General features: G+C 41.5%; 1 protein-coding gene across 1 annotated transcript in view; it reads left to right on the top strand.

Moving 5' to 3' along the window:
• kank4 (KN motif and ankyrin repeat domains 4) overlaps positions 1–16,954 on the top strand; it is a 51,110-nt gene extending 34,156 nt beyond the window's left edge. Inside the window, exons 3-11 of the mRNA XM_062997109.1 lie at positions 5,099–5,161; positions 6,373–8,721; positions 9,714–9,807; positions 10,832–11,122; positions 11,950–12,034; positions 13,611–13,830; positions 13,929–14,071; positions 14,424–14,624; positions 16,686–16,954. Of these exons, the coding sequence (XP_062853179.1) occupies positions 5,143–5,161; positions 6,373–8,721; positions 9,714–9,807; positions 10,832–11,122; positions 11,950–12,034; positions 13,611–13,830; positions 13,929–14,071; positions 14,424–14,624; positions 16,686–16,796 (3,513 nt within the window). The 5' untranslated portion in view covers positions 5,099–5,142 and the 3' untranslated portion in view covers positions 16,797–16,954. The remainder of the gene's footprint in view (positions 1–5,098; positions 5,162–6,372; positions 8,722–9,713; positions 9,808–10,831; positions 11,123–11,949; positions 12,035–13,610; positions 13,831–13,928; positions 14,072–14,423; positions 14,625–16,685) is intronic.
• The last annotated feature ends 782 nt before the right edge of the window (positions 16,955–17,736 follow it).

Below are 17,736 nucleotides of genomic sequence, written 5' to 3'. Positions count from 1 at the left end.
CTGTATGTGTTTCTACGTATGGTGTGTGTATATTTGTAAGTATGTGTATGTGAGTTTTCCAGTGTGTATGTATAATGTGTGTATTTGTGTGTGTATGTATGATGTGTGTGTATGTAGGTGTGCGTATGTATGTGTGTATGTATATTTGTATATGTGTGTGTATATGATGTGTGTGTCTGTGTATGATGTGTGTGTATATTTGTAAATATGTATGTGTGTCTATGTATGGTGTGTGTATATTTGTAAATATGTATGTGTGTGTGTGTGTGTCTAAGTATGATGTGTGTATGTGAGTTTTCCAGTGTATGTATAATGTGTGTATGTATGTATGATGTGTGTGTGTGCAGGTGTGATGTGTGTATATATGTATATGTGTGTGTGTGTGTGTGTGTGTGTGTGTGTATGTAGATGTACAGTATGTATGTATGTGTATGTACAGTATATATGTACAGTATATGTGTGTGTATGATGTGTGTGTTTGTATGTAGATGTATGTATGATGTGCCTGTATATTTGTAAATATGTATGTGTGTCTATGTATGGTGTGTGTATGTGAGTATGTGAGTTTTCCAGTGTATATGTGTGTATGTATGTATGATGTGTGTGTGCAGGTGTGATGTGTGTATATATGTATATGTGTGTATGCATGTACTGTATTCTGTATGTTTGTATATACATAATAATATAAATGTAATGATTATATAGAGGAACACGTTGCACAGGCTGATTCTCATGAGCTGAACAGCTGCAGAGAGTATTTTTATTTGACATTCGTAGTAAATCAGGCTGGCTCGTGTATTCAGAGCAGAGACGTCGGTGTCAGGGTCACAGCGGGGTAAACACTGATAGAGGCAGAATCGTGTAGCACTGTGTGGATCTGTGAGTCCTTCATGATTGATGAGTGGTCACCGTGGTGCTGCTGAGCCTGTCGACCTGCCTCAGGTGCAAGTGTGTGTGTGTGTGTGTGTTCGTCTTACGTCCATGCAATCACAGCGAGGCAAATTTAATCCCTCCGTCTCTCACTTTCTTCGTGCAGGACCGTATTTATTAGTTTAATTCAATTTCAGTTCAATCTGGGCTGAATTACACAATAGGCGGACACGTTCAGTTTATATCTCACATTTATTTGGGCCCTTGGGATACATGTTTTATTAAGAGACACGCCCTGTAGATGGGGCAGTAATGGCATTATAGCTGATGAGGTAAAATTGCTTCCTCGGTGGGACGTTGATGGAAGGTCCCATCCAGGCTTCCTCATTAAGATATTTCCTCTTTGACTTAATATGTCTGAGTCTCTCTCGTCCCCTCTCTGTCAGGGGTTTTTAATTAAACGTCCAGAGCTCTGGTGATGACTTCCACGTTGGGATGTTTCACATTAGTCAACGATAACAAGCTGGTTTTCAGACTTGGGTGTCATTAGCGGGATGGGGGATGCCCACGATCTTTTTCCTTTTGGAGTTATTACTGTTCGGCCATTAAAAAAATGCTTTTGTACATTTTTGCTGCCTCATGCAGGGTTCGTGTAGGAATTATAATCAATATTTAATTAAAGGATCAATGTGCGGAGTGATGGATGCTTTTATTTATAAACTGATCAGCTATAACATTAAAACCACCTCCTTATTTCTACACTCACTGTCCATTTTATCAGCTCCACTTACCATATAGGAGCACTTTGTAGTTCTACAATTACTGACTGTTGTCCATCTGTTTCTCTACATGCTTTGTTAGCCCCCTTTCACCCTGTTCTTCAATGGTCAGGACCCCCACAGGACCCCCACAGAGCAGGTATTATTTAGGTGGTGGGTCATTCTCAGCACTGCAGTGACACTGACATGGTGGTGGTGTGTTAGTGTGTGTTGTGCTGGAATGAGTGGATCAGACACAGCAGTGCTGCTGGAGTTTTTAAATACCGTGTCCACTCACTGTCCACTCTATTAGACACTCCTAGCTAGTCGGTCCACCTTGTAGATGTAAAGTCAGAGACGATTGCTCATCTATTGCTGCTGTTTGAGTCGGTCATCTTTTAGACCTTCATCGGTGGTCACAGGACGCTGCCCACGGGGCGCTGTTGGCTGGATGTTTTTGGTTGGTGGACTATTCTTAGTTCAGCAGTGACAGTGAGGTGTTTAAAAACTCCAGCAGTGCTGCTGTGTCTGATCCACTCATACCAGCACAACACACACTAACACACCACCACCATGTCAGTGTCACTGCAGTGCTGAGAATGATCCACCACCTAAATAATACCTGCTCTTTGGTGGTCCTGTGGGGGTCCTGACCATTGAAGAACAGCATGAAAGGGGGCTAACAAAGCATGCAGAGAAACAGATGGACTACAGTCAGTAATTGTAGAACTACAAAGTGCTTCTATATGGTAAGTGGAGCTGATAAAATGGACAGTGAGTGTAGAAACAAGGAGGTGGTTTTAATGTTATGGCTGATCAGTGTATTTTCTAATGACCGTTAATAATGGCTACAATTGAGATATTCTGCTAGTCAAGTCAAATTTATTTATATAGCGCTTTTTACAGTGGAATCCAGGACCAACAGACCAAAAACCCCTGTTAAGCAGCCAAAGGCGACAGTGGCAAGGAACAACTCAGGAATTATTCATCATTCATCATTATTTAGTTTTTTCACCTCATTACTAACCCTAAATTGCCCCCATCCCAACTTTTTTTGTAATGTGTTGAATGCAGGACTGAAATGCATGAATGGATGTTTATTAACAGATAAAACATGAAATATTTTGGGTTCATCATGTCTGCAATCAAATAAAAGTCAAAGTAAATGTAAGAAACTCTGTTTTTTTATTATTATTTACATTTTCCATACTGTCCCAACTTTTTCTGATTTGGGGTTGTACCTTCGAGGACTAATAAAACCTCGCTCCGTGCCACTAGTCTCACTCGAATTGATCCTCCACCCAGAACTCAAGGAAGACGAGCATCAGCATCAAGGCTCTTCTCTGTACTTGCACCAAAGTAGTGGAACGAGCTTCCTTTGTCTGTTCGAACATCTGAGTCTCTCGCTGTCTTCAAAAGACGATTAAAAACCTTCATCACCTCTTTACTAAACACTTAAGCTGACGTACTTACTTACTAACACTCATTCATTTCTTTATATTCTTGGACTGTTGTCCACTTAAACTTGAGTAGGTAATGTTCACTATGGAAGCTCTTCTGTAAGTCGCTCTGGGTTAAAATGTGAATGTATTGAACAACACCAGTTGGATGTTAAAAACACAATTAAAAAACAGATTTAGACTTAACAAAAATCACCAAGAAATTATACCAACATCAGTTGGCTATTTTTAAAAGTGGACAGAGCTGTATAACTCTAAAGCTTTAAAATAAAATCTTTATTTACAACTAAAGCTGCTCCCAAGTAAAAACTCAGAAACGCAGGTCACGGTATCTGTTTCACATTCACTCCAGACTTTCTCTCCCATCACTCCCTGCAGTTTAATAAACAACCAGCCTAATCAGAGTTCTGTTTCTAATTCATCTGTTTATGTGGGAAGAACCAGAATCCTTGTGCTTTGCTGCATACAGCTGTTAGTAAAAAAATGCTGACTTAAACCAGCTGAGAAAGTCATTTGTATATCCTGCTGCATATGTGTGTTATTTCAAACAACATCATGTCTGTGATTTGGTCGCGAGCATGAACCGAAGTGTCCTGATTCTTTTACTTATTTATTGTTTCCTTATGCTTCATAATCGTGGAGATGCTTAATCTTGGAACAATGTATTCCATTCAGTACCGGCGCATTCACATGAGAAGTGGCACATTAGCTTAGTAAGCTGTTTAGACTCTGGGAGAAGCTGATTCTGATTCTCACCATTTCTCAGAAGCTCGAGCTGTAACACAAGTTTGAAAGTGAAACAGGTCATATTCACACTCTGATGATGTTTTACTGCACCGCTTAAGCTGAGCGCCGAACAAAGCGGCAGTTCATTGTTACTTTGAAATTCAACAAATAATATTCAAAACAAACTGAACACGTTGAGTTTAATGGAACAAATTTCTCGATGAAGTGAGTCGAGTTTCAACGATTTTGAGTTTAGGGGACATTGAGTTACAAGGTACCGCTGTACTTGCTGTAATTGCTAATGTTTATTCATTCTAAACATAATCAGTGTTAAATTTGGCAAACATAAGCAGAACTTTAAATAAGAGGCTCTTTTGTGTAAGCTTTTCTTACAGTCTATTTCTAATTAACTCAAATGTAATTTATACATTTTTTTAATAAATAAAATGCACAAATAGAGGAATGGTTTGTGCACTTAAGGACATTGTAATTTAACATGATAGTGTTATCATGTATACAGTCATGTGAAAAAGTTAGGACACCCCATGAGAACCTTTGTCTTTTTTTTGTCTCTTTGTCTTGCTGTCAAAAAAAAAAAACCATCAGGGCAAGACTTAAGTTTACCAGAGAACACCTAGACAAAGACCAGGACTTCTGGAACAATGTGCTTTTGACAGATGAATCCAAAGTTGAATTATTTGGGCACAGTAACAGAAGACATGTTTGGCGCAAACCAAACACAGCATTTGAGCACAAGAACCTCATACCAACTGTAAAGCATGGAGGTGGAAATGTCATGGTTTGGGGCTGCTTTGCAGCACCAGTTCCTGGCAAGCTCTCCATTATAGAATCCATGATGAATTCTTCACTGTATCAAAGGGTGCTTGAGGAAAATGTAAGCATGACAACAACCCAAAACATTCCAGTAAATCCAAAAGAAAGAAATGTAGAGTTCTGGAATGGCCAAGTCAAAGCCTGGATCTTAATCTCTCAATACTGTTCAAATGAAGCTCAAATGTTCATATGTTTAAATATGTTTAAAAAGACAAAGGTTCTCATGGGGTGTCCTAACTTTTTCACATGACTGTACATGTAGTCTGTATAGACACAGTCTTTACCTGAAAACAGGAAATGATGTGCTACAAAATTGCCAAGAGCAACTGATTATTCACTAATTTATAGCACTTTTACTGAAGATTTTGGTCAATCATCGAATGTCCCTGCAGGCCTTTAATAAATAAATGTGATTAATTTGTTTTGTGGACTTTTTCCTGTCTGTTACAGCCCTGCAGCATTTAGAACAGAGCCTATGACACTGAAAAACACAAATGATGGACAAGAAAAGTGGTAAGGAAAGCTTATAATATATAAACACAATTGTTTTAATAATCTATTAGTAATTCATCCTACATGCTCTTTTCCTTCTTTTACACAAGACATTTTAACATTTATTCAATTCTTTTGTACATAGAACGAGTTGCAATCAAGTTTTAACAATTTTGAATACATCCAGTTGCAACCTGTTTGGAGTTTCCTTAAATCCATGTGGTGTTTTTTTCTGCACAGTATCGCTGCATTTTCTTGCCCTATCTAAAACAGCTGCCAATAGGTGGATTAGCTACTTTAAATTGCATCTAAATGTAAACAAATAATTGCATGTTTATGCAAGATGTTGTCCAGCGATATCTTAGTACCTCGTAAAGAATGTGGACAGTCAATGGGCTGGTGACCCATCAGACAGTTGTGGGCAAAGTACAGCCCGCAAGTTTTTACAAAATTGTCCTAAAAACCAAATTGATTTCACCTTTTACCTGCAATGCCCGTCTGCGTTTCAGTTAATTCCACTAGATGGCGCACTCCAAACGCTACCAATATGCTGGCAAAAAAGGACGATCAACACTTAAGTTTGCCCGCCCCTGATCTAGGAGAATAATCCACTTGAGATTAGTTAGGGCTTTACATAATTTGACAGCATTTTTATGCTTCATAGATCTAGAAGTGTGATCATGCTGGACGCCTTTAGTAACGAGGACTTTCTGGCTTTGCATCTTGTCATGCACCACATGATGATATTTTTATTTTAAGAGGTTTCATTTGTGGGTGGCATGGTGGGCTCGGTGGGTAGCACTGTCGCCTCATAGCTAGAAGGTCCTGGGTTGTGTCCTTGTGTCTGCGGGGGTCTCCTCCGGGTGCTCTGGTTTCCTTACAGTCCAAAGACATGCAGTCAGGTAAATTGGAGATACTACAATAGCCCTTAGATGGACTGGCACTCTGTCCTGTGTGCCTTGCGCCCATTGAGAGCTGGATAGGCTCCAGCACCCTTTGTGACCCTGATAAGGATAAACGTTCAGATGTTTGTACCATTGTAGAACATGTGGACTCTTGAGGAGCTTTTAGCGATTGGATTTACTTGTTTTTATTCCTTCTTGGGTGCATTTACACCCTGAATGTTTTGTGGATAATAATAATTCTCATACTTATGCTTCATGAAAGACCCGAGTGTAATTAAGACTAAAATTAAAATGCTAATTGTGCTTGAATATGTTTGTTTTGTTTAGCAAATGGCCTTTCCTCCAAGGTGCCTGAAAGTGGGGGACAGAGAAAACAGTTACCGTATTCTGTAGAGACGCCCTATGGCTTTCATCTGGATCTAGACTTCCTTAAATATGTCGATGACATCGAGAAGGGTAACACCATCAAGAGGGTCCACATACAAAGGAAGAACAGGGGTCCAAAATACAGCACACTGCCACGCAACTTTAGCCTCCCCGGACACGGCGCGAGACCTGCTGCCAAAGACATATGGTCCAACACTTCCACCCTGGGGTCTAAGCCAAAGTCCCGTGTTACTGAGGTTCAGCAAATTTTCGATTTTAAGGCCAGTGATGGCAGCGCTAACAGCGGCATCCAAAGCTCTCCTGCGTCTCAGTCAACGGTACAAAGCGGCACCTACCTGTCTTCCCGAAAACCCATGGATGAGGTCCAGATTCTCCTCGCCCAGAATCCTCCACAAGAGCAACAGGTCCTCGACGTGAGGCCGAGTCTGTTCCGGGCTTCCAGCATGCCCGTTAACGTGCCGCGCAGGAAAGGCTCCGACTCGAACATCGAGCAGAGCTCGCTTTCGCAGAACGGCTCAACCGAGAAACTGTTTCGCCCAGCGGACGGTAGCGACCGGAGAGGGAGTATTCCTCAGGACAGGGCCAGCCTGCACCAACAGATAACGGCGGCGCTGAAGCGGGTGCGAGAGCTGGAGGAGCAGGTCAGGACCATCCCTGAACTGAAATCTCAGATCTGTTCTTTAAGAGAAGCAAATGAAAAACTGCTGCAGAAGATTCAAGAACATTCTCAGGAAACGAGGCTCCCAGAGACCGAGCCGGGCGAAGAACCGCAATCTCAATCCCAGGAATCGGAAGAAAGTACTGAAATGCTTGCGGCAGATAAGCAACAGAAGGCTTCATATTTTTCCAAAGATACTGTCGGCGGTGATCAAACGCCAGAACAGCAGGTAGCAGAAGCCAAGAATCTTGAGAGAACAGATCATGCAGTTTCAGTACAAAAAACAGTTTCAGGTATAATCTCGGTTCCAGTGATACTTATCGAAAAAGCTGAGAGTCCAGATTCAGACGAATCCGAGAAGATGTTGGAGGAATCTGACCACGAGGCTACAGAACCCGAGAAACCATCTGAACCAGAGTTAAAAACATCAACTTCCTTAGAAGATAAAGCGTCCGAGCTTCCAGAAAGCCTTCCAGCAACAGATCAGCCCGAAGACATGTCTGAATTCACAGAATCTCAAGAGAAGACCGGGAAAACAGATGAAACTGAAGGATTAGATCAAAACCGTATCACAATCGAGGAACTGCAAATACAAGTGGCGTCCTTGGAGGAGAGGTTGAACCAGGCCAGCTGTGAGCTTGAGAGGACAAATGCTTTATTACTCGTACAGCTGGAAATTAATAGACAGAAGGAGGTAACAATTCAGGATCTGAGCGAGAAAATAACAGAACCTTCCGCAGAGACCGAGACAGAGTCTTTTACAGAACGTGTTATCACCTGTGACGCCTCGGTCAATACAGACAGCAAAAGCGTCTCGGAAAAAGAGGTCCTGACGGATCTTGAGCTTCAACCTGTCGACAGTCCGTCGGAAATAGTGCAAACGTGCTGCGGTACTCAAACAAATGTAGTGGAAACGCGAGAGACCGAGGTGTTAGCGCAGGTGACGATGGCTGAGAAGTTTGTGAGCGTTGAGGTCAGTACATTTGACAAGGCAGTTGAGACCGACGTCCCAGATGAATCGAGTGGTAATGAGTTCAAAGATAGTTCAGAGGCTAGCGAGACCAAAAACACAGTAGAGGAAGTGGATATTGAAGACGGGCAAGACGAAGAGGATGGAGAAGAGATCTGTAAAAAAGTGGTCATCGAGAGAGACGTGGCTGAAGAGTACGTCATAGTAGAAAAGACTGAAGATTATATTTTTGGAAGTGTATTAGACGAGCCTACAGAGATTACGATCAAACCTTCTGCAAAGCGAACTGAACCGTCCGAGGATAAAGCAGTTGAAACGTCGGTACCCAAGACCCCCCAAAAAGATGCACCAACTGGCGGCGCATCATCACATCAAGACCAAAAGCAACTCCAAGGACAAGACAATCAGACTCAACCCCAGAGGCTCGCCGAAGCCCCTGCGTCTCCTGCAGCCATAGGCCAGGTTGTAACTCGTATCCAGGGTCTTCTCAACGAGCAGTGGGCCAGTCTGGGGAGTGGAAGCCAGGAACCGAAAGGAGAGAGCTCACAGAAACAGCCGGTCTCGAAGATCAGTACGATACAGAGTCACCTCAGAGGTTCTCTCAGCGCCCTTTCGGCCTTCTACTCTCCTGTACAAAAAGGAGGCGCAGCCAAACAGTCAGGTAGGTCCCTAATTCACATAGGGCAGTTGTAGCCTAGTGGTTAAGGTACTGGCCCAGTAATCAAAAGGTTGCCGGTTCAAGCCTCACCACTGCCAGGTTGCCACTGTTGGGCCCTGCATTTTTCACCTGCACGAGTCGAGTTCATACACTGTGTACGGAGGGCCACACCCCCATCAGCATTATTCCTCAGCCCTGTGCAGGCGCCACCAGTCAGCCAGCAGGGGCCGCAGTTGCACCAGTTATGAGGACCTATGGTTCGACTTTTAACCCCTAACCCCGAACAACAGAAAATCGTTGTTCATGCAGCCGCCCAGCCCGATTCGAAACCCCAACTCTGGTGCGCTAGCTAACATACTGCGCCACCTGAGCGGCTGACATTCATTATTTAGATAAATAAAGATTTTATTTTATTAAAATAAATAATAAAAGGAAACATACATAATTTGTCTTTAATTTCATTTTTGTTTATAAAATCAGGGAAAAAATCGTATCGTGAACCCAGTATCGTAAATCGTATCGCATCGTGGGTGGAGTGTATCATTACATCCCTAATAATGAATGATAATTTCGGGGTGCCATATCTTTTCTTGTTGGGGGCCAGATGGAGTAAAAATATGCAAACATGGGGCCACAGACCTTTTGTTTTTAAAACATATAAAAATATAACAGAGCTACATGATTACTAACAGTTCTACTTCCTTTATATCTGAATGACTGATGGATGATCTATCGTCCACAGTGTCGTGTAAACTCAGATTTTGTCTACTTCACTCTCCAGTTTATAATCCTAACGGGAACATTATTATACTTCTTTAAATTAAACATACCCACTTCCCTGTTCGTTTTCCCAGCACTCTTAACCCTCTACTGCTTGCAAGATATTCGGGTCAGAACTGTAAGTCGTTTTAGATAAGAGCTAAATACTGTAAATGCAGACAGAATTATTAGGGGAAAAAAAAACCTCCACTTCTGACCACTCGCTCTTTTTTTAGGCCTCAAATCCATCATGAAGAAGAACGACTGTCCTGACAAGCAGGGGAAGAGTGGAACTAAAAAAAACCTGAAGTTTGTCGATGTAAATGGAGGGTAAGGTTTATTTTTACTGTTCCTGTTGAACGTGATTCATACTGTAGACAGAGAGACTTTAAAGCAGTACACATGGCTTACATTATTCAAAGTACAACTTAGTTCTTTTATTATTGCTTTATTTAGTATTTATCATCCTGACATCAGTGTCTTACGCTGATCAGTCATAACATTAAAACCACCTCCTTGTTTCTACACTCACTGTCCATTTTATCAGCTCCACTTACCACATAGAAGCACTTTGTAGTTCTACAATTACCGACTGTAGTCCATCTGTTTCTCTGCATGCTTTGTTACCCCCCTTTCACCCTGTTCTTCAATGGTCAGGACCCCCACAGGACCACCACAGAGCAGGTATTATTTAGGTGGTGGATCATTCTCAGCACTGCAGTGACACTGACATGGTGGTGGTGTGTTAGTGTGTGTTGTGCTGGTATGAGTGGATCAGACACAGCAGTGCTGCTGGAGTTTTTAAACACCGTGTCCACTCACTGTCCACTCTATTAGACACTCCTACCTAGTCGGTCCACCTTGTAGATGTAAAGTCAGAGACGATCGCTCATCTATTGCTGCTGTTTGAGTCGGTCATCTTCTAGACCTTCATCAGTGGTCACAGGACGCTGCACACGGGGCGCTGTTGGCTGGATATATTTGGTTGGTGGACTATTCTCAGTCCAGCAGTGACAGTGAAGTGTTTAAAAACTCCAGCAGCGCTGCTTTGTCTGATCCACTCATACCAGCACAACACACACTAACACACCACCACCATGTCAGTGTCACTGCATTGCTGAGAATGATCCACCACCCAAATAATACCTGCTCTGTGGTGGTCCTGTGAGGGTCCTGACCATTGAAGAACAGGGTGAAAGGGGGCTAACAAAGCATGTAGAGAAACAGATGGACTACAGTCAGTAATTGTAGAACTACAAAGTGCTTCTATATGGTAAGTGGAGGTGATAAAATGGACACTAGTCACTAAAGCCTGTCTGCAACTTTCTTAACTGAAGCTGTTTCGGTTATCCAGCTATGAGTCCACCTCCAGTGAGGAGTCCAGTGGGGAGGAGAATGAGGACGAAGGAAAGGTAGAGGAGGAGAAGGAGGAGGAGAAGGAGGAGGAGAAGGAGGAGGAGGAGAAGGTGGATAGCTTGGAGCCAGAGGTGCAGGGAGAGAAAAGCAGTGTGGCTCAAAATGAGGAGGAGAAAGCTGCTACTACTGGGGAGGAAGTTGGAGAGGCTCAGGCAGGAGGGTCTGAAAGCTTTTTGGAGCTTAAAGATCTTCAGGCCAGTGGTGATCAAGATGAGGAGCAGCCAGACAGGTGAGAGAAACCAAGTAAAGCCAACTTGGATAAATGTGGCCCTGTCGAGGAGGGGGTAGAGAGCATGCATGGCTGGACTCATGAGCAGAGGTGGGTGCTGTGGGTGCCTAAAAAACTCTATAATACAATGGCCAGCACCCTCGTACCTTCCCAATAATAATGATTAGATTGCTGTACAGTTCATTTGCTCTCATGTCACAATTATTATATTTCAGACAGGGCTGAAAGTGGCCTCATATAGTCTCAGAAATGCCCCATCAGCAACACCCCCTAGCCAGTGGCAAAACTGGCATCTCCTATCAACCAATAACAACAAACCCAAACCAGTTGGTCAAGATAATGTGCTATTAGGAATGTGTTACAGTCTGGTCCTGCCACAAACCAAAGCTTGCTTATTAATTGATTGATTGATTGATTGATTGATTGCATTTTCCCCTGGGGTGGCACCGTGGTGCAGTGGGTAGCACTTTGGTCTCACTGAAAGAAGGGTCTGGGTTCCTTTCTGTCTGGAGTTTGCATGTTCTCCCTGTGTCCATGTGGGAAATCCAAAGACATGCACCCAGGCCAATTGGAGCTACTAACATTGCCCTAAGTGCGAGTGTGTGTGTCAGAGTGTGTGTGTGTGTGTGTGTGTGTGTGTGTGTGTGTGTGTGTATCTGCCCTGTTATGGAATCGCAACCTGGCAGTGAAATGCATCAGAGTCAGTCTGAAATGTTTTAGTATGTTGAAGGCTCAGATAAATATCTACTACAGTGCACTCTTCTTATCCTGAAAGTCTGATTAATTATTCATTCGTAATTATTTTATTGTTATGTTTGTTCCTGCAGCGATCTTGTTGATAAAAACTTCATGGCCGCGTGTCTGTACCTGAAGGACAGAATGGCAGAAGTGTCTTCCCCAAACAAAGAGATGGTAAGAAAGCCATTTATAAATGATTTATATTATTTATAAATTATTCAGACCCCTCGACTATTTGCACACATCATTGTGTTGTGGATTTGATTTTAAATGGATATAATTGGCATTTTGTACCCACCAACCTGAAAGCTTTTAAATAATTAAAAATCACCAACTGGCAGTAATTTAATACTTGGCAGTAATTACAGCGGAAGTATCTTCTAAGATACATAGCTACAGACTTTGTACACTTGGATTTGGGTGGTTTATCCCATTCTTCATAGCAGATCCTTTCAAGCTCTGCAAGCTCTTTCTTTAGGTCTTCGAGATTTGTGACACCCATTTGCCTTGAAAACCTGGAATTAGTGATTTAAGGAGAAAGATAAGGAGATTCTGATGCCACTGTTGTAAAATCTTCTCTTCACCCATTCTTCTCAGGAACAAGCGTATTGAGGTTTGAGGATTTGGTGCTCCAACTGCTTTCTTTAAATCCCACCAAAGATTTTCTATGAGATTTAAATCCAGAGATTGAGAAAGCATTACAGGATATTCTTTGGTTGGCTTGGAAGTGTGCTTGGGATCAGTGACTTGCTGGAGACTCCAATGATCACCAATGTTCAGTTTTACCACAGAAGGAAGAACAGTCCTCCTTTAGAAAGCCTTGTTATTTGCTAGCTATATGCTCAAGATCGCCAGTTTTGACAGGAGGGGTAGTATTGTTCTGGTCATAACTCTTGCCCTTCTGGTGCCAGACAAACCGTTAATCTATATGGCCAAACAGTTGTGGAACTTAGAGAGTACCAGAACTTGTCCAGACCAATTCCTTCTGGTGTATTCCAGTTGACCATTCCTGTATTTCTTGGTCAAGATTGGTGTGTGTCATGGTCTAGTCTCCTCAAGGTCACCCTGTAAGTGGTTTGAAAATGGAATCGCCACGACCACTGGGATGATTGATAAAGATTAATTAAATTGATTGATTGACTTAATTTTAAATCCTTACTTTCTTTGAGGGTTTACTATCTTTGAATACAACTGTAGATAATACAGATATTGTTTAAATCCTTGCATATATCTGTGCTGTGCTACAATTTGACTCGCTGTCAGCGTTTGGGTGGCGGATTGGTCTGTTGCACTAGCCCAGATCTGGGTTTAAATCTCAGCAGTGCAGCTGGCCACCTGGGTGTCTACACAGATTGATTGGCTATGTCTTGGGATATCTGATGCCCTGTGATGGATTGGCACCCTGTCTTAGGCATTCTTGGGTTGCGCCCAATGTTTCCTGAAGTTCCATACACATATCATGGCATTGCAAGCTCTTGATACTATGATGTTTCATGGTCGTGCCAGTGCTCTGAAGTATCCTTGATATTTTTTTTACCATGTTCCAATTGATTTGGTCATTTTAAATCTTTTTGTAAGTTGGATCATGTGTGTTAGGGATCGAAGACATTTAAATATGTGCTGGCATGACATGTCCTGGGTTCCCTGCCTACTTTAATTTTAGCACCACATTCATCACATTAGACACAATGACAATGTAATGACACAAACATCTACTAACCTCTGGTTTTGTGGTCTGTATCATCTTCAGAGGCAGGTTCTGATGGTTCTCTATCAGGAGTGGTTCCGTGTGTCCAGTCAGAAAGAATCCCAAGCAGATACGGTCACCCTGTACCTCAGAGAAGTTGGGAATCAAACCCCGACTCTGCTGCGCTATATTGTTAACCTGGCTGATGGGAATGGAAACATGGCTCTACACTACAGTGTTTCCCATTCTAACTTCCACGTAGTCAAACTGCTCCTGGATACGGGTGAGACACCAGTAATGGTGACCTTAAGTAATAATGCTCTGCCTCCATGATGGACAAGGTGATATTCCTTATATTCCTTAACTTATATTGGTCATTAGGTTTGTGTGAGGTGAATCATCAGAACAAAGCTGGCTACACCGCCATCATGTTGGCAGCTTTGACGGCAGCGGAAGGGCCGGAGGATATGGAGGTCGCTCAGCAGTTACTAAGCATGGGCAACATCAACGCTCGGGCAGGCCAGGTACTTTAATCCAGATATTGCTGCAGCAGTTATGTATGCTAGCCTCACATCTGTACACTCACTGTCCATCAGTTCAGCTCCACTTACCATATAGAAGCACTTTGTAGTTCTACAATTACTGACTGTAGTCCATCTGTTTCTCTGCATTCTCTTACTTTGACTTTTATTGCATTGCAGACAGAATGAACCTGAGATATTTCATGTTTTGTCTGGTCAACTTCATTTCATTTGTTAATAACTATCCATTCCTGCATTTCAGGCCTGCAACACATTCCAAAAAAGTTATAGTTTATGTCTTATTGCTCTTCTGATGAACCTGTGTTTTCTTGATGCTTTTTTTTTTTTTACCTAGTCTGGTCAGACTGCACTGATGCTGGCAGTCAGTCACGGCCGCACATCGATAGTGCAGGTTCTTCTCGACTGTAAGGCCGGTATGAACATACAGGACCAGGACGGTTCTACGGCTCTGATGATCGCCAGCGAGCATGGACACACCGATATAGTCAAACTACTGCTGGATCGACCTGCATGTGACACTAATCTCACTGATAACGTGAGTGTTGAAAGCACACCAGGTTTCATCAGGCTCTTTTAGTGGAAACAGGCAGGGAATGCAGATAAAGAGTGCTCAAAATGGTTTGTTATGTACAGTGAAAAACACCCACATGGTAGACGTACACAGTACCCACAATTCTGGTACAAAATACCTTAAAACATTGCACACAATTACCAGAACATTACCTAATCTTTAATCTCTACATTAAAAACTGTATAAAATTAACTTACACATTAATTGTCCAAGTGTTGTGTAAGGCATCCTGGAAGCGTACATCATCACAATATGAAGTACAACTCATTACCTTAAATTAAATTTAATAAAAAATACACTTATTAAACAAGGCCTATTAACAGCTTCAGACAGCAAAACACCGCCATCATATGGCCAAACAAAGCAAGTACATTTTTTACACTGGTCGGTTTATTTGGCCCAACTGTACTATATAATTAAAATTAATGTATAATTTTTTAAAACGTAAATGTTATTTTAATGTGTATTTAGTTTTAGTGTACAGTACATTAAACTAAATAAACTGACACATAGCATGTTTCTTTATTTACTTGCTCATGCTTTCTCGGCATGTCTGACTTTTTAGGTAAAATGGTCCACCTAAAGTATTAGACATGTTTGTTTATTAGGATTTTAACATAATTTTTTACACTTTAATTCATGACAGGACGGGAAATGACAGGTTACCCATAATTCAAATGATCAATGTACAATTCAGCTCACATATAACACACAAGAGAACATACAAACTTCACACAGAAAAGACCCACACCTGAAATCAAACCCAGGACGTCCTCGCTGTGAGGAGACAGCACGACACAGCACCACCACGCTGCCTATTTCTTACAAATGTTCTCAAACCTTGTTAGTTTGCTATTAGGTGTGTGATGGAATTAACATATTATATATACTGTACATACATAATACTGAATAGAATTTAATAGAATTTGAAGTAGCAACAACACCTATCATGGTGTTTTAATTTCTTTTTTTATTTGGTACAGTATCATGCAACATCAAGCTGTTTAAAATGTTAATACGTGCATAAATACAGTATATTCCAAAATAAAAACTAAAAAAAAGAGTGGGAGTGCGTAGGGGGTGTGTGGATTTGTTGGGGGTGAAGGGGGCAGCAAGACAAATGAATGAGGCATGTTTGAGCACTTCTTACATAAAAAGTTTGTATGAGTTACATAGTAAAAAGGGCATGACACTTTTAATAATTCCACTGTAAAGGTAATTTGTCACTGTACTGTATTTTAGTCAAGAACTTGCAGTGTTGTATGTATTACAATGTTAAATACCAATGGAGTTTGAAAGTAAAAGATGTGTACGTGTGTGTTGGAGTAGGAGGCACTGCAGAAAAGTTTGGGAACTGCTGCTCTCATCTACTAATTTAAGTCTTAGATTGATGTGGAGTAAAATGGAATGTATTTCTTGATTGAAGAAACATCGATGACTGGCTTACATATTAATACATTGAGGCTGATTTTTAAACAGAGGCGGCACAGTGGCTAAGTGGGTTGTACTGTCGCCTCAGAGCAAGAAGGTCCTAAGTTCGATCCCAAGTTTGGGCGGTCCGGGTCCTTTCTGTGTGAAGTTTGCATGTTCTCCCTCCGGGAGCTCCGGTTTCCTCCCACAGTCCAAAGATATGCAAGTGAGGTAAATTGGAGATACGAAATTATCCATGACTGTGTTTGACATTAAACTTGTGAACTGATGAATCTTGTGTAATGAGTAACTATCATTCCTGGTAAAATCCTAAATAATAAATAACTATTTTAACGTTAAGGTTTACCTTTGCTCGAATTCATTTATGGATTACAAAGCATGAATAAACATGATACTAAAATCATGAACTATTTTTCTCTCTGTGAGTAACTAAGTGAGGTAACGAGTGCAGGTCCGATGCATGAAGCTTAAAGCAAGTGTGTATTTGAGTAACAAGCCTGATAGACATTTAAAAATATGTGTATACATCTAACTATTTCTTGGAATAAAAAGTACAACACTAAAATGCTGTGAAATATTTCTTTGTTTGTACAGAATGGACTCACTGCCCTGTGTGTGGCCATCAAGAAATCACACTCCGAGATCGTCGACCTCCTGAGGGCTCACGCTGAAAACGCTGATCCATCGCTCGCAAGTCTTCTCTGAATCTTCTCTGAATCTTCTCTGAATGTGCAGAGGTTCCACACTTCCTTTCCTCTAACAACAGCCTGCATTCACCCTCTCGCTGCCTCCAAGTAAAACTAACAAAACCGGCTGTTAACTAAAATGGAAATTAGAAATGGACGGATGATTTCCTAACCTTGGCCAGGCGACAGATCGAGCACTTGAGTTACTGAAGCACTGTCAGCTCTGAAGCTCTTACCTTGATGTGGATAGAGCATGGTACACTGTTACGTGTTGCGTCCTCTTTTCCAGCATTATTATATTTTTCTCAAGTAGAAAACATCAGACGTGGATGTTACTACAGAGTCTATCAGATATAAACGACATTTATTTTATAATGCACTTTGCTATTTTATTTTTTTTATTCCTGAGTGAAGTATATCGTATATCAGACCTGTCTCGCTATAACCTGATGGGAAATGTTGTCTTCCAACATGAAGGTTTACAGGTTTCTGCTTAATTACTGTTAAATCCAGGTGTTAGGAATATTTTAGCATGTGGTCTACTGTATATTATACGTGGCTAGTCTGTGTACCAAATACGTCCAGGTCAGGTTTTCCTAATATTTGAATGTACCGAGCTGATATAGTCCTATGTCTTATGTGCATGCACAACACATGGGTTCTCATTAGACAAGGTTGACTGACGTTAGGCTATAAAATCATTTAATCATACCATACAATTGGAACATGACTGCTGGGAATTTAGTCACAAGTGCAGAGATAAGCATATACAGTGATATAAAACAGTAATACATCCATTCATTCATCATTTTACCACTGATTTATCCTGGTCAGGGTTGAGGTGGATCTGCATTATTGGGCGAATAAGCTACTATACACCGATCGGCCATAACATTAAAACCACCTCCTTGTTTTTATACTCACTGCCCATTTTATCAGCTCCACTTAACATATAGAAG

This window comes from Trichomycterus rosablanca, chromosome 6, assembly GCF_030014385.1.
Source record: "Trichomycterus rosablanca isolate fTriRos1 chromosome 6, fTriRos1.hap1, whole genome shotgun sequence".
NCBI lineage: Eukaryota > Metazoa > Chordata > Actinopteri > Siluriformes > Trichomycteridae > Trichomycterus > Trichomycterus rosablanca.
The sequence above is the reverse complement of the archived record's forward strand: the minus strand, read 5'-3'. Positions and strand labels throughout refer to the sequence as shown.